This window comes from Dromaius novaehollandiae, chromosome Z (assembly GCF_036370855.1).
Source record: "Dromaius novaehollandiae isolate bDroNov1 chromosome Z, bDroNov1.hap1, whole genome shotgun sequence".
Taxonomy (NCBI): Eukaryota; Metazoa; Chordata; class Aves; order Casuariiformes; family Dromaiidae; genus Dromaius; species Dromaius novaehollandiae.
The window spans coordinates 71,759,487-71,777,447 of record NC_088132.1 but is presented as its reverse complement, the minus strand read 5'-3'; the positions used below and the strand labels follow the sequence as shown (position 1 = coordinate 71,777,447).

Below are 17,961 nucleotides of genomic sequence, written 5' to 3'. Positions count from 1 at the left end.
GTAATTACTACCTTCCTCCTTGTCCCCTTCTTTGTTACGTGAGGCAAGGTCCAAAAGACAAAAGAGGAAACTTGTGATGCTCCTTAAAACTTGGAAACAGCCATGTCTGTGTGTCAGATCTTTCCCAAAGAAAGCCATCTCAGACATGAATAACTTATGTGATAACTTTGTTCTTTAGAAGAAGTTGCTGGTAACAGCCAGAACTTTTGTATTGGTTGGCTACAGATTGCTGCATCTTAGGAAGATAAAGACTGATGATGAACTCAACATCCACAGGGAAGTCTCTTTAGATGCATGAAGGAGAAGTCTGAGGGTCCATCTGCCCAAGACGACACTCCAGACTTTGCAGTGTCATCAACTCACGAGTTGACTTGTCACAACTGCAGTTTCTTGCACAGCTCCTGACACCCTGCAACTAGCAGAAAACCTCTACTATTGAAAGACATTTACGCTCCTAGAGTGGCAAAACTAAGCTAGAGACGGAACTGCTACCAGCTCAGAATAAACCAGGAAGAACCCAAAGTACCTTTTTAGGTGTTGCACGACTCTTCATGGTTAGCTTGGCACTACTGTTGGACACAGCCACACAGTCATTTCAGGCATGCTCAGTAGCAAGCATCATAAGCCAAAGCAAATTTAGAAGCTCTCTCCCTTTCCAACTCTCAATGATGCTAAGCGCCCCTTAAATATACTTTCAAATACTTCTCTCTTTATATCAACTCTATGCCATTGTGAAAACACACTCAAATTATCAGAAATGGAACTGCAGGTCAATAACAGATTGCACTGGAATATATCATACTGCCTTCTACATATAATAATATATATATTTTGTTGCCATCATAACTGTATGTCCTTGCTTAACATCAGTTCAATAGGATGATGGGAAAATGGACCAGCCATTTGGAACCACACCTGAGGTCACTGTAGGGTTATGATCCAACTACATCCCTAAAAATCCCTAAATCCTGTTTTCCTACTGAGAGTACAGTATTCCACCAAAAAAAAAAAAAAAAGAAAAAGAAAGAAAGAAAAGAAAAGAAAAAATAGCAAAAGCCTTACTGCAGTCACAGATTCTACCCACCAGTATATCTACAAAAAAGATTTAACCCTCTTTCATCCCCCAGAAAGAGACCTGAAACCATGTAAAAGCAACCATGCCTTGCACCCCCTACACATCTATCTTACTTAAAACTTGTGCTCAATGCAGAGTTCTGACACGCCCTTTAGTTCAGTGCGGACGTGATAAAGCAGCTAGGACTGCCCTCCTCAGGACTTCCTACCGTGCTAGGTTCACATAAAAGTGGTCCAGAAGCCAAGCCTGAAGCTATTTCACTGTGCTCCAACATGGACTGTTGAAATTTTGTTCTCATAAGTTTTCTGTAATTCTGCTCACGTTTTGCCTCATCTCCAGTCTTAGCTTTACTAGCATCTCTTTTCTCATTACCTGTCTGTTTAAATTTAAAAACACAAAGGTTACCTGCTACTAAAACCTCTCTGCAAACAGACCAAAGTCTTGAAGGATGAACCAGCTTGTCTTTCATTTTCATTAGCCAGACATATCAATCTGGTAAGAATACCCCAAAAGCTTGGCGCATGCTGACCCCATGCATCCTGAGAGCTGCTGGAGATGCAGCATGCTGCCCAGGATCTTGTACACTGCCAGTGATCTCTAAAGACGCATAACAAGTAACTATAATTACTGATAGGAAAGAAGGTAGCATTTTATATCCATTCACTTAAAATGTCTTAAGTCCCAATAGCTTAAAGTGGCTTAGGAAAGCTGTAGAAAATTGTTTCCCTTTTTTGGCACAACACTGATTGTCTGGGCTGGCTATAACAATGCATGTCAGCTAAATCCAAAATTGTTGTTGGCTTAAAACTGCCAGCAATGTAGAAACATGGACAATAAGAAATGTGTAGGTACAAATTTAGCATGCTTCAACTGAAAGTAAGCTCAGGAGTGGTAAACCTTTCTGCACAGACATATCCCTTGGTATTATGCCTGTGACTGCAGAGGTAACTTAAGAGCAATACTAAAAATATGTATTACCTCATATCTTCTAAAAAACCTATAAAAAGTTATGACATGCTCCACTTTCATCATCTACAAATGGCTGCATTGCATGCATGAGCTTATCAGGAGGAGGAAAAGATACAATATTTAGTCCACATAAAAGAGCATTGGATAGACCAGCTCTGGAACCTGCCTCAAAACTTTCCCTTATTTCTAGTACTATGCAATTTTTAAATGTCTAAAAACATTTGCCAGTTCCACTTTCAAGCTGCAACAAGAACAGGAGATGATACCCTCCAGGAGAAAAGCTCTTCTCACGACTGTTCCTAGAAGTGATGGGAAGAGAAGGATGGGAAATCTTGCAAGAGAGATCACTTGTATTTCTTGCCTAACAGTGCAGATTTGAAGTTTGCTTATTGCAGTTAACAAACAGACTTTATCCAACACTAACTCAGCTGTCACACATGACAGTGCATCATTTTATGATTTAGACATAGCTAGAAAAGATTTCTTCTGTCTCAAGGTCAGAAGTTCACTGCTCTGAATAATTATGGAGCAGGTCAATCACAAGGCTTCTTAAACTGTTCTTCTTCCATAAAGGCTCTCCATAGCAAGGAATGCTTTGCCTACACTAAATAGGCATCTGTAGGTCTTCTAAAACAAGATCCTCAATCTTTGTTTTGTATACCCTGAAACTATTTTATTCTTGACCAATTAGCTGTCATGTAGCAAGGAGGATTTTTGTTCCTGCTCAGAATTATAAAGAACAGCATACACAGTCTAGCCGCTTAATCATAAATACAAATTTTATCAATTAAATGATATACCAGCTGGAAATATAAATATCCTATACATTAGCAAAAACGAATAAAATGATCACAGCTTTAACTCTGAGAAATGTGGATGCGTTAAAAATAGCCTATTACTGTAAAAAAGATGAATACTTTGTATTTCAAATGCTAATCTTTCCAGGGAAATATTTTGTAATGAATTTAATTTCCTGTTCTGTCTTAATGAGAAGCATGATACTTGTGTAAATTTATGGGCAAATAAATAAGGAAATCACAGTGGCAAACACTGCACTCATCAATGCTGCTTGGGATGAAGCAATTGCAAAAGTCTGCTTCCAGCATGCAGATGTGCTTTCAAACAGCTTCCATAACACTTTCATTACTTGCTGAACTAGCACTATGCACTTGCCCTTTTGTTCCTCATAGGCGACACGCTGTGAAAGGAAATAATGAGACCAAATGGAAGAAAACATCAACAAGCTCTGCATTAAACTTACTTCACAGCACTCAGAACTGGCAAAATTCCCTCTGCTGTTAAAGTGTTTCCTTAGATTTGTTTTTATTTATTCTTTCCTGAGTCGCAAATATAACAGCAAACATTTTTCATTTAGAAGTCCATCAGATTTCAAGCTCTGTATACACATATGTATTTTTTAGGATATCCATGTGTGATGATGCTACTATTTGAGTGCATTCACACAGCCTCATCATAAATAAATGAGCTTTATTTATGCTCATTGCAAAATCCAGATTGCAATATTTAGCTTTTTTTTTTTTTTTTTTTGATGCTAAAAGATTGCAGCCAAGTTTCCATCATTTAAGCTTCTTTATGAAAAACTATTGTATAAAAAGGTAATAAAAGTGGCCAGAAAATGGGGATTTTCCCCTCAATGCCTACAGGTGAAAATATACCACGAAATTTTTTCTTCACATTTTTTTTTCCTTCAGAAAACCTCCTACAAATTCTGACATACTTTTGGCAAAAGTGTCTCCCAGAGAGTATTTGGAAGAGCTGTCTCATTGTTCCATAAGTTTTTAGTTCGAGTGCCTCTTCCTTCATCCCACCCCCCGGCGACTCCCTGGACAGACTGCATCTCCCACAACACATGGTTCCTATCATGAGGCAGCACTAAAACATTTCTGACTCAAGATTTTCAGCCAACTTTTTTGATTTTCAGCAGAAATTTGAGTTTTCCAGTGGAAAGCAGATATTTTTCATAAAATATTTTTTTTGATCAGCGAAAAGGATTTTTTTTTTTTTTAAATCAAAAAAATATTTTCTGGCAGAATTTTCTCAAGCAATCCCACACAGGAAACCGAAGCAGAGTCCTGTGGGAAGGGAAAAAGCAGCTTGTAGCCTTGGCTAAGTTTTGCAGTGCTATCCCAGAAAGGAGGGGCTGGAGTTAGTGGGAGTATGGGGCCAGAAGGGGAAGGCTCCCAAGTTGCTAGGAGCAAGACTCCAACTTCCAATCTAAATCTGTATTACTGAGTAGATTGACAATAATGCCAACAAAAAAAATCCGTAGCAAAAAATAGTGCATTGCTCACTCAAACAGACTGCAGCATTTCTGACAACAGGGCAGCCACAGACTCAGAAAACATGGAGAGCTTTCAGAAATGAAGTGATACAAAAACAAAAAGATGCTGGGTTTACCCTTAAGTACTTTGCTCTGGTTGCTTATTGCAACTGTAAGGCATGCTAAGAGAATTTCAGTTTGAGTAAAAGAATTTTCTTATCAAAGAAAAATTTATGCTGTAGGAAACAGATGCATTCCCACACTATTTACCAGAGAATGTCAGCCTCAAGTCATCAAAACCAAACTGGTGAAATAAATTATCTGTAAACATTACAACATTACACATGCTGAGCTTATTTTCCTTTTCCAGCCTCTGATTTAATTGCTTTCTGTGCATTGTCCCCTCCCCCCAAGGATATTTCTACTCTAGTCATCATCTGATGCTATCTCAGCCAGAACCCAAGCCCAGTAACACAAGGGCCCAGGCTAAATTCTCACCAAATTCCTCATGTTCAGCTAGAGCTGGAGGAGAGAAAATAAATAAATAAATAAATAAAAATAAAAGATAAAAAAGAAGCACCTGCCACCCCATTGCTCAGGCAAAAGTGAGGAGATTGAAACACTGACTATCTTTAGCTGTCAAGAAATTTGACAAGAGCCTTTTGTGCGCATCGTGCACAGAAAAGGCCAACATCCTAGCTCTTACGAGTCTTACAGAAAGCAGGGATGCTTGCAGCAGGCTTTGGTGAAAAAGGCACTAAGGCACTGGAACACAGCCTTACAGTTTAACACAGGTTTGATCTAAAACTAAAACAGCTTATTTTTAAGATGACAAGGTGAGCAGATGATCCTATCACATCAAAACATTTTATGTCTCTTTTGTCACGCTTGCTGGCTTGTACATTTTAGAAGCAAACCAAAAATTAGGCAGAAATATGCAGAGTTAGGCCCTGCACAATGCAGGCTCAGAAAGTTCAATCAGACACAAAGGAGGAAAACAAACCAAAAAAATTAGTGCAAACCCAACTTTTCAGCACATTTACAAGATGGAGTTTTCTGACAGAAGATAAGGTATTCGAGTGGGGACAAGTGTCCGATATTCTCCAGTTCTTCGGTTCTTAACAGTCAGACCTCAGTCCTGGATATGTCAGAGATAACAGGCTTCCTGGCTGGTGGCATACCCTGAGCAAAAGAGAAGTCTGCATGGGTGTCTATAGGGTCATATCTGTCAGCTACCAGACAACCATTTACAAGACATGAGCCACCCAGCTGAGAGACTTCATAAAGAACGATTTCAAGAGTGCTTCAGCCCACTGTGAGAAAGTGAGGATGATGAGGAAGCACCTATCTTCACCAAGGTCCCCTCCCCTCATAAGGCATCTCCTCCAGCATGTGCTCAACAGGACACACAGAAGAAGACAGAAATACTTTGGGTCACAGCATCAGCTTGCTGGGGACCACACTCCACCTCACCTCTTCTTTTCACTGGATTTGAGCAGAACAGACCCCTTTCTCTTCTCACAGCTGAGCAGAGATGGGGACTTGAATGAAAGTTATCTAGGAGCCATTTAAAGGAGCTAAGATAGCATCAGATTAAAATTCCACCATTTATATAAATGGGCAAGAAAAGCAGACAGCCCAAATCCTGTGTTGATCTATTCCTCTTCAGCGCTCCAGGAACAGCTTGCCAAGGAATACTGATAGCCAAGAATGATTTTGATAGCAGATCTCTAACTCACTGTGAGCTTTGTATTTCTTATATTCATTTACATTACAGGAAATTCCTTGTAAAACTGGAATGTTCTTTGGGGAGTTGAGCACACTCGCATAAAAAAGTAGGATTCAGAACACAATTTTAAAAGACATCTTTGTTCACAGTTCAAGTCATGGCTTCCTCTATTATCAGTCTTTATCATCCATCCTACCATCCTCATTTGTATCGACTCTATGCTGGTTATATTTGGAAGAGTCAGTCTATAATCTCATTTTTGCATGCACTTGTTGATACTCTGTTGGCCACTGCTAGATTTGCATCATAGAAATATTTTGTCTTTTCTCTCATGACAGAAGATCCATAAGTGAAAAAAGACAGTTATTATCTGGCTCTGAAACTGCTTAGAATCTTATTAGTTTCTGTACAGGCTTCTGCTTTGAGATCTCCAGTATTTCATGAGGAACATGAGAAATAGGTGCTTTCACAGCTTCTACATCTCTAACAGTATCACAGAGCCCCAGTAGCTGTCACTTTATGTTGTGCAGGTCCCAGAGCTCCAATCTGCTTCCTTCCATATTCTCATCCTCTGCTTTCTGAAATATATCCTGTTTGATCTGCTTAAGCCAGATCCATTCTCCTTTGCTCCATCTAAAGCTCAGGCACCATTAAATTCCAACGGGGAAAAAGTTTATTGTCCTTTAACAGAGATACCATAACTGTCCATTTTTATGGTCTTCAGCTACAGCAAAGATGACATTTAATAAATCTTATACAACTTTCAGCTGTGCTTAAATTGAAACCAGCCTGTGTGTGCCACAGGCTAAGAGCACCCAGCAGAGAGATGGTGTGGCACAGTTGACTCGCAACCCATTAACTCGATCACAGTTTGAGCCCTTTTTCTATTTGCCAGCGTGATTTCCACACTACCACCAAGAGAGGGACTCCCAAGGGCTCTCAGAAGCCCGGAGCACTCCTGGGATCTGCGACAGCTTTTGTCAGCATTTCCCTTGTTGTCTGATTACTGACAAGTCTACTCCATCTTTGGAGAAGGCAATGTTGCAGCCCTTGATGCTGCCTAACCTGCCCAAAGTCAGTAAGGTGACATCCCCGCCAGGACAGCTTGAGTGGGTGGTACCTTGCTTGTGCCCTGACCTGTCCACACAGCAAGTTAGATCATCCTCGAGCGTAAGCCACCTGCAGAAGTTACTCCCTGGAAATATCAGCTAGGTCACACTGGAGCACTCCATCAGACAAGGAATATGAAAAAATAGCTGATACAGCCTTGAGCTCTACTTCAGGGTGAATCTAATCACAATTTAAATTCAAATTAAAAATCCAATTACCTTTGCTCTCCAGCCTGCAGGACCCACTTTGGCTAGCAGTAACACAATTTTTTCTTTTTTTCTCTTTTAAAGCGTTTCACTCTTTTTCCTGTTCCCTCCTCTTCCTCTCTTCTGCAAACCAGTTGTGTACTGGAATATCAAGAAGTTTTAATGGCAGCTTGTGCTACAAAAAAAAACCATGAGCTTTTTCTCCAGGTGCAGGAGACTTACTTTGCCTATATTCCCAAGAGGTTGAGATTCTTGCAAGTTTTGCCTTCATTTGGATCCAAAAACAACTTGGCAGGTGTCACTGTTCTGAGAGAAAACAAAAAGTTTGCTCAGTTCCTCCAAAAACAACCTTCAATTTGGAAGGGTGGGAAAGAGCAGCAGCTGCTTTATTCTATAAAAATACTCCTGGAACACCAAATCCATATCTTTCTAATTAACCTTGTTCAGAAAGGTTGTATCCAAGGGACTCGTATTGTCCAAATACTTTTTTTTTTCCTTCATTCATCTCAGAACAGCCTCTTGTGAAAATGGAAATAAGCATTTTAGAAGTGGTTTGTACTTGCCAGCTTTTGAAATTCCCTTTCAGGCTTTTGATAACAGGATGAGAAGTTGCAAAGCTCCAAGTTAGAAGACAGTAAGCTTTTACAATTCACAAAGCAGATCAGGTTTGAATGTTTAAAAGCTATATAACACTGAAGAGTAAAGATCTAAACATCAGAAAGGTAAGAGGTTCCTCACCTAAACTTTGCTTTCTAATAACAGTGCAAATGAAAACAAGAAGATCCACAGAACAGATGCAATCTCTAATCCTAGCAATAGAAAGTACCGTGACTGTTTTGGCTTCCTCTTCACTTACATTCTAAAACTAACTTCAAGCTCGTGAGCATGACAATACTAATATCACAGAGCCCAAACTCTGTTAGGGAAAATAACTAATGTGGGTATTTGATCAAAGGACAAGCGGCATTTTGTAAGTATTGTTAGTATTACTGTGGCCCACAGGAACCCTAGTCAACAGCCAGGAAACCAGAGGTAGAAATACTGAACCAAAGAGATAGCTGCTACAACAGGTGCAGACAGACGGAAGCGAGCACAACCATCCCATGACGCTCTTCCCCGTTGCTGATGGACGAAAGCCTAGCAGGAGTTGTGCTCTTGTGAAGAGCAGAGCAAGCGAAGGTCACGGCCCACATTTCTCCACTACCAGGAGGGACTTTACTTGAACAAGTCTGAGGGGCAAAGCAGCTTCTGACTGGGCTACACTGACCCATCTGGGGATGCTCTTCTCTAGCATCATGCTGTCCTGCTCCATCACACAAGCAAGCAGAGCTGTCACGAGCAGATGGTATATTGTAGGTCTGCAGCCGCAATCATAGCTTAGATCCAGTATGGTGGGGGACAAAGTTCTGCCTCTTTCCTCCAAACCTGTGACGCCTCCAGCTGCACACCACGGATGGGATTGATGAATGAAGTTCAGCACTCCTAAGAAAGGTCGTGCCACTGTTTTCCATGAAAATGTCCCATCAATATAAAAAGGCAACCAGTACCGATGCCCTCAGTCTCTTCTTCGTTTATCATTTATGCTTCCAGTGCCTTTTTGAAAGGTCACTTCCCCACATTGAAGGATAACCTCAGAGCAGCACTGTGACGTTGACAGCTTCAGCCCTGTGCATTCAGGAGAAACGATGGCTTCTGCTTGGTAACTGCAGCTTGAAGCACACTCCCCTTGGTGGCACGAGGAAACGGCTGCTCCCATTGCTCCATGCCACGCTGCGGCAGGCTGTGAGCCATGCCAGGGCTGCAGTGGGCTGTGCTGGCTGTCGCTGGGGAGGAATGGAGGAGGAGGAAGCTTATCACAACCAAATATCAAACAGAACAGGGGAATTCAGTCCCCAGTATATACCAAAAGGGCACCACAGCCAACAGCTGTATTGAAAATGGATTGAAAGTAAAACATGGGCATAAGGGGAAAAAATGAAAAGAAACTGTAAGAAAAAGGGTTCAAACATGGTCCCAGAATTTGGAGAACTAAGTACAACCTCTAGCACACAGATGATGCTTAGCACATGGCAGTCTAGGAACTGGCACTATAACTGGCAATTAGCACAGGAAGGCTAAACTTCTGCCATCCTGAGCCAAATCACATGCCACTCGTTCGGCTTTCCCTGTTATTTCTGCCTGCCCGAGAAAGAAGAGCTAGTTGATTTTACGATGGCGTGTGGCACAACACCCTAACATGACTCCCTCACCCTCTGTCAATGTAGTACAACTTCCAGGACCCACAGCAGAAGGCTGATCAGATTCAGCATGGGGCTCAGGTCATTTTAAAGACATAGAGCACTTAAGTTAGCTCCAAACTTGATTTAAATTCCCCTTGAAGCTTGAATTCTGATTGAAATCCATTTCTATTGATACAACAGACACATTGTATACACTGGCATATCAATATTACTTGCACATGTGAGACGCTACAGCTGACAGGCAGCAGAATATTAAGTCTCTTGAAGTAGTAGAATCTGGAAGCATAGGTCACCTCTCTCGAGTGATGCAAAAACCCCACCACCACAAGCCTGCAAAGCAAAAAAACACCACACTTCAATCCACTCACACTCAAGCCTCAGCTCAAAACTTCACAGCTTGGCAGGATTTCTATTCAATGAGAACCAAATCAAATGAAAAGTTGGTACAAAACCAGTAACTGCATATACTGCTTTTGCTTAGACTAGCACAAAATATCCAGTATTAATTTTAAGTCCCTTTTGGTAAGGAAGAGCTGGATCTGATGAAACAGCAGCTACCTCCCATGAGGTGCTGAATACCTTCAGCTCCTACTGAAGCCAGGGGAATTCAGCATATTCAATATTTTCTAGAGTAAGACCCACAGAGTATTTTGTGCCTCTTCAGGCTCAGTCTACCCAGGAAGGGATGAGCCCCTGTGGCTGCACTGGCCTCCTGGGGAAGGATGACCAGGGGCCCTTCTAAACAATGGTTCTAACGGCACACCAAAAATAGTAATATCAGATCAAAGGATATTCCTGTAACATGTAGAACTGTCCAGGTGAGAAAATGAGTGTGCTGACAGCAGCATAGAGTAAGCACAAAAAAAAAAAAAAAAGAAAGAAAGAAAGAAAAAAGAAAAAAGAAAAGCCTGTTTTGTGGGATTCTGCTGTTATAAACATTTGTGGCAGGAAGATTTCTCTCAGTACCAAGCTAAAAAGTCTTCTAACCAAGCATCTGTGGCACATACATTACATAAGCATTTTTTTTATTCTAAAATACGAGGTGAAATTCCCAAGGGATCAGTGCTCTGGAGACGCACCAAGAAAGTGAACTTTGAGTAGGTCACTGGGCTGAGCAGTCACACAGCATATGATAGCGTGGCCGTATTGAAGCAGATGACCAGTTGCACTAATGCAATGTCCTCAGGGAGGTTAGATGGCAAGCCTCTCCTTGCACAAGAAATAGCAAGTATGGCACGGGGAATGAAGGGCCAGCCCCTCTTTCATACCACTGCCTCAACTTTCTGGAGGGCAGATCCGACTCAGAAGGTTTGCCTGACTCCCAAGGACTTGACAGAATCAGAGATTGTGGTAAGGGAGGAATACAAGAACGTCCTTTCCCATCTCTTCCCATCAACACTGACATCCAGGTTACATTCGTAGCAATAAGCCTCCTATTTCAGGCTTTACCTGTCACTCTGCATTGAAAGCAGTCAGAGCCTTACAGTGTTGTCTATAGCTACTGTAAACAAGCCCCTATGTCCAGATCTAGCAAATATACAATTTGCATACAGTTAGATATACTTGCTACGCAATACCCAAGAGAAATGCAGGTCAACAGAACTGGGGCTTTCTTTGTTGTTTAAAAGTTACATGAAGAAATTCTATCAATCCACTAGTAAAAATGATGTAAAATTATTGTATATTTGGGGGAAAAAAAGAAATCGAAAACAGAGAACAGGAAATCAGAGCAAAGTGGAGAACTTAACAATACATTTTATAAATCCATGGCATGCCTACACATTGCACACTTCACGCAAGTTTTGGTCCTCGATCCAAAAAATAGTGCAACAGAATTAGAAGTGTACAACACGGTGATAAGCCTAAACAAGGCTACAAAGTAGCTTCTGTACAAGGAGCAACTGAAAAGGCTGAGGAAAAGAGACAGAAGGGAGGCAGCAAGTGGCACAGGGAAACTGGAGAGGGAAACGTTTTTTGCTGTCTCTTCTAGCACACTAGGGAGCTTTAAAGAAAGCTAGCAGCTAACAAGAGAAGATTCTTTTTCACCCAAAACACTTAAGCTGAGGGAGCATTTGCCACAGAAAGCTGCAAAAGGGAAATGTTTAGAGGGGTCCCAGAAGTAGCTGGACGAACCCATGCAGGGAATATTAATCTAAGGCTGTTAAACAGAAAAACAACATCTACAGCTCAGAGACAGGCAGCATGCCAAGGAAGGGTCCCTATGCCCTAACCCTATTCTTAGGTCTCCCTAGACACCCGGTGTTGACCGCTATTTCCTTTTGAAAGTCAGTTGTCACTCAACGAAGCCAAGGGCCTGGCAAATTAACACTTTCCACCAACACGGGGAGCACAAACCACAATCTTCTGCTTAGGTGCTTCCTTTGTAGGACTTTTTTCAGTAAAAAAAAAGCAGCTTTTTTGGTTGTGTGCTTAGCCTTCGTGGTTTCTTTCACAGCCGAAGAGGCTCCTGTTGTGCCTTTCATGCTCTGGGTTCCTGTTTTCTTATAGCTATAACATCAGCTCAGGATGACCAGAATTAACCTTCTGGGACTTCTCAGCAGAGCACGAGTGCTCCTTTATCCCTTCAGAGTAGCTGTTCTTTCCCTAAGACAGAATATGGGGCAGTGGGACTTCTCGGCTGACCTGGTACAGCCGTATGTCTCGCATCTTTACGCAAGCGGCAACCACTTCTCAGGGACACACTTTTGTCTTCTTGCACAAAGAAAATACCGTAGTTGTGCAGCTCACCCATGGAGATCAAAGGGATAGATTTGGGGCTAAGAATGATGAACTCATTTTTAGGCGTGTTGATATACATATGTTTCTTTCTTCTATAGGATAGTTCTGTAAAAAACAAGTAGGTTTTGTCCATTGAAAAAGCTTTTATTTTGGTTTGCAACTGACAGATGAATTAGTCAAACAAAAGTGATTTATCATGGAAGTCTGCAAAGAGATTACTTCTGTTATTTTCAAAATACAACATTTTTTGAAATAAGTGTTTCATTTTGTCTTGTTTAAAAGCAGCAGCCAGCCTTTTCAGTTTAAATGTGATATCTCTTAGCACATTGTGTTTGTTTAAAAAGAGAGAGAGACAATCTAGAGAAAAATTGGGCTGTTTATCTGCATTTGGCGGGGGGGGAGGAGGCAGTAAAACATTCTTGGGAACCAGACAGGTGAGGGAATGTGTTTTGTTATAGTAAAAGGATTAATTTTCTTTCTGTTGTCACCTTTTCTTGTCTTCAAAGGATGTTAAGTCCTTAGAACTAGCATGTTTTCAAATCCTCATAGTGCATCTTCCAGAGGCTCTAAAATGATGTACATTGCTTTTTAAGTAAAGAAAAAGCATACATGTTCAGCACTTTTAAAAATTCAGCACTTTGCCTTTTCAGGATGTATAATACTTTTTAATGAGAAACAGATTCAGTGATATATGTAAGTATGCAAATATCTATATATATATATTTTTTTTGCAAACATATCAGATACACAAGTTAAAAACCTTCCTGAAGACATGCTGCATGTCTGTAGAATAAAATGCTGTTCTGCTGAAAAAGTGAAAATCTACAGGACTTAAACCTAGGAGATACTAGGTAACTTCAATTCCTACTCAGAACAATTCTTGCTAGCTTAGGAATAGTGATAAATCAAAGGTTTGATAACAATGGAAAATAAAAGATAATAAAGAATAGATCATATGCAGTTCTGAGACATTTTCAATGGACTTAGACAGTTCTTTAAATAGAGGTATATTTAATGCTTAAACTCTAAAATCCACTTGTGTGTCACAGGACTGTTTCCAAATAAAATAATTTGGGAAGAAAGGCAGAACTGAATCAAAAATCATTCATAATTCAACCCTTACAAAGGTGAGCTCACAAAAATACTATCCACAATGAGCAGTTCATTCTTTTTTCACTAAGAGCTGAATAGCTAACTTGGACTGAAGCCTGAGAACCAGTATTTTACTGCAGAAACCTTTACAGCTGAGATGACGTTGTGACTTACTGAGAAATATGACATTTCTGAAACTGGGATTTTCCTTCCCATACCATGACGAAGGCAAACTGAAATGCTGTCACTGAAAAACAATGCTTTTGCACTAGCTAAGGAAAAGCTATTTTTGTTCCCTCCTCCCCAAAACAAAACAATGAAGATTTCTTCATGCTGATGTATTTCCCTTTCAAAGCTATGTCTTTTTTCCTTCTTCTCTTGAACAAGGAAAAATAAAAAACGAGCACTAAACCAAATTCATCCCTGGCTGAACTTCACTGATTTGTTTGCAGCAGGGACAGATCTGACTGCCTACATCCTAATAAACTACGTGCAGCTTCCAAAGGCAATGAATAGTCCCTTCTAGGCTCATATGGGAAACACATGTATTGCTCTCCTCCCTTCTGCTGTTTTAAAATATGCTTGATTTTACTTTATGGTCAATACTCAGCACATGGCTGCACTTAGAGATCCCTAATGCACATTTTAGATGAGAATACTTTCAAGGTCAGTTCTGCCAGAGCTGAGCTGGTGACGCAGAGGTAGTTTAGGAGAACTGGCTGTTAAAAGTCACCTGCAGCAGGCTTTTTCTCCCACCACAGCTGGCTGTTTTCCAGGAGCCATGCCACCTACTCCTAGCTCCAGGCACAGGTTCCCCTCCCCTTCCATACTCTGGCTCATCCAAGAAAACAGTCGTTTACTTGGCAGCACAGATCTGGATTCTGCTGATCCCCTTCAGGGCACCAAGGCTCGCCACCTTACCTTAAGCATTAGACTTCGTTATGAAGCCACCACCCAGACTCCACAAAACCTGTATTTAGTGTCCACATCTAAAAATCTGATTTGATTGATTTGACACTGCCTTTGACTACCTTTGGTTGTGAAGGATTGGGGACTATCTGGAGATGGGAGCTGCATGCAGCTACCGAGCAGGCTCTGATTTTATCTTCAGTCTCCTTAGCTGTCAGAGAGCCTTGCCAGAATGGCTCTTCCCACAGTGCAGCTTCAAGTCCCAGCAGCTGTGCTGCAAAGGTGGGGGAAGCTGTTGGGATTTTCTTGTCTGCTGTTTTTAAACAATAATTCTGTTGATTCAGGAAGAATGCAAACCAGTCACAGAAACGAGAAATCGGCTCTAGCTCCAGCATCCGAAAAGACGTCCAACTCTGGGCCACAGCAGTGTAAAACACAGAAAGCAAACAAACGAAGTGAAGGATGCAGTCCCACAAACAGCATAAAATCAAGCACATGTGAAACACAGGAATTATAATAAAGACCTCAGTTGAATACCTGAAATTAGAGGGTAGAAGAGCTAAGCTGTTGTGCGCCACAGCTAGACTAGAACTGAGAAGAGAACTCCTAGCACAGTAATTTTTAATTAATCACTGACTTTCAACAAGCCGGCTGACCTTTGCTTGTCTCATTCTATTGGCAATGCATAAAGACAAGCGAGTTTAACTAAAATTTGCAGTCTGAGAGAGTTGTAAAAGATACCTGATTTTAGCCTTTTTCAATCTGTAGATGGCTAAGTATTTTCCCATACAGCCCTAAGTCCTTCAGCAATGTCACACTCCACTTTGCAGTACATACGTGCAGCTTTGTATGAGAGGTGGAGACACACACAGAGCATGAGCCCATTTTTATTAATCATTTGTCACAGATCCTTTGGGCTTAAGGGAACCACAAGGATTTTCAGACAGAGTGTAAGCCACAATTCTGATTTACCTGTAGGACTAACAGGGCCAACAAGGCTGACAAGAGGCACATACTGGCCTGCTAACACCAATATCCAACAGTAAACATGTCTCACTGGTGACACATACCACTTGCATTTTTTAGGACTACTCACAGAATTGCTGTTGTCACCGGCTTTCTGAATTGAAAGACTGAAAAAAAAAAAAAATCAAAATCAAATAGAAAACTCAAGTTTCTTTTTTTGAAAGGAAAGTCAGAACACAAAAGTCTATGCCAAACATACCGTTTCCCACGGAAAAATCATCCCCTTCTAGTAGGCATTCATCCTGCTGCCTTTTGTTCTATACTAAGATCTCAAAGCAATGACTGAATTTTTGGTGATGTTTATACAGAACCTAGTACATCACCTATGACTCAGACACCCAACATTACTCACAACAACAGTAAAAATGAATAATACTCAGGAGCAGCACTTTCTTTACTGCTTGGGCTCCCTACAGAGATACCGGGATTGACTTGGAAAACATCTGACAAAATACGAAGTACACCCATTTGCCTTAGCAGGATGCATGTGCATGTTATAGGCCTCCCTCTGAGTCTTAGCTGCACACAAAATGCCTGTGTTACAGCCAAAGCTACAAGATGGCATAGGTCCTGCTTTTATTTCTTGAGGTCCCAGCAAACCCTCTGTTTGGTGGCCAAGACAGTGTTCATCACCAAGGCACGCTTCTTACCAATCTCTACAACCAGCTACCAGTTAAGTGAGGTTCTCTACATCAGACGGACTCCAGGATCCAACAAACATACTAAATACAGAGGACTCAGAAGCATATCAGAAAGGCAATCTATAACTGACAGATACAGATGTCTGCAGTTTGTCTATATAACTATGCATCTACAGGCACACTCACTGAGGCCACCACTGGCTTGTCAAGAAAACAGCAGTGTTTTAGTTATTCTTCTTTCAAATTTTAGAAAGTCCTGTAAGGTTAAGTTTATAACTTATACTGCTTTATTTGGAACATTTGCCCCTTTTCAAATACAGTATTTTCACATTCCCTGAAATGCTTCATAATCCCCATAATGTTTTCCTGGGTAATTAACATCAGGCATCTCTGCAAATACTGAAGAGATAAGGACTCCTCTGCAGTCCCCTGCTGCCATGGCATGATTTCTAACAGGAAAGCCCAAACTGAAACAGAAATCTGCATGCCGAAATATGAGATGCAGATCTATAAGCATGTGAGAAGTACATTTGGATTCATACCTAACAGATCTTTACAGAAACTCAAACCTGTCCACTTAGACCACAGCATGATCCTGCCAACATATGCAATTTGAAAAGCAAAACCATTCAGTGAGTGAAGAACACATAATGTAATCTGCAATTACAAAGAACATCATCATATGTTTTACAATATCCTTGGAGCAGCCCATAGAAAACTTTATACAGGTCACAGAGTTTGCTGGGGGTGGGGCGGGGGGGGAAGGCCCATAATATTTCTATTCCCCTGTTCAGATGAGTCCTGCTTTCACCCTTTCTATCTAGAAGTCAGATCCTCGTGATTCAATTACCCTTCTGCCAGCCCTTCCACAGACACCGGTTGCCTCAGTTGTCCATTTCTCAATGATCAAACAAGTGAAAAGACGAGGGCAAAGCCAACATCACTGCTATCATGTTATGTTTCCACAGCGCATGGGCAGAAATTAGTAACAAAGTTTGGGATTCTGCTCAGCTAATCTCAAAGGTCTACAAAGCAAAACTCTACCTCCGAGACAGCTGCGCAAGAATCAGCTTTACCACACCTACTTGGCTCGTTCTCAACCAAGGTATTTCTAGGACAATTTTGGCAGGACATGGACAAAGAACGAACAGAAGCAGAGGGCTGACAGGCTGATGTGAGGGAGCTGTGAAAGCCTGGAGATAGGCCCCAGTCATCCCACAAAGGTCAGTATCTAGGAACAGGAAGGGGTCTGGACATTAGTGTGAGCTCAGGTGATATGTGGTCACCTCACGACAACAAAGATCTGATGGAGGGACCTTGACTCTTTAGTGGGACACGCTTCTCTGCAGAGGCTCTGCTGGGCGCTTCACTGCCCAGGCAGATATTGTGGACCATCTTATGTCCCATATGAACTCCTCAAATGCTTTCGGAGTCAATTCTGTGTACAGGATACCAGATTGTATCCTGTATTGTACAGGAATCAACACTGCTATGAAGTGTTAGCGCTGGCTGATTTATTCTGTATTTATAACAAGCCTGTGCTAAGCAATTTCAGCAAGGCCAACAGCATAGGTAATTAAGTCCTACGTGTCTACTGCTGTCCTGCAGTTGAATATGAAGGGGCACTACTGCTAACCAAAGCAGGGGATTTAAGCAGGCAGAAAGCTTGACAGTAACTTTTTTTTTTTTTTAATTTTGCAAAATTGAGCCTTGTAAGTTTAACTTTCTCAAGCCTTCTGAGTTTGACAACTTGATTTAAGAGACATTCATACACTTTGAGATTCAATCATTATTCAAGACAGAAAAACAATTTAGCTCACTAGAAAAATAATTTAGCTCTCTGGAAGAAGTTCTGTGAAAATTAATAGTTTAAATGCTGGCCTCAGCCAGTAGGTAGGAGAAAAAATAGTTTCAACCCCTTTGCCTGCAGCATGATGCATCATT

The 17,961-nt window shown here is 41.2% G+C and overlaps 1 protein-coding gene across 3 annotated transcripts in view; it reads right to left on the bottom strand.

The window, feature by feature from the left end:
- The window catches only part of LOC135323557 (A disintegrin and metalloproteinase with thrombospondin motifs 12-like), a 175,035-nt gene that overhangs the window by 110,712 nt on the left and 46,362 nt on the right, over nt 1–17,961 (bottom strand). The window contains exon 1 of one of the 3 annotated variants that reach the window (XM_064502767.1): nt 15,576–15,653. The exons of the other annotated variants lie outside the window; for them this stretch is intronic. Within the exon in view, the coding sequence (XP_064358837.1) occupies nt 15,576–15,596 (21 nt within the window). The 5' untranslated portion in view covers nt 15,597–15,653. Of the gene's footprint in view, nt 1–15,575; nt 15,654–17,961 lie in introns of those variants that run through there. 3 annotated transcript variants of the gene reach the window in all.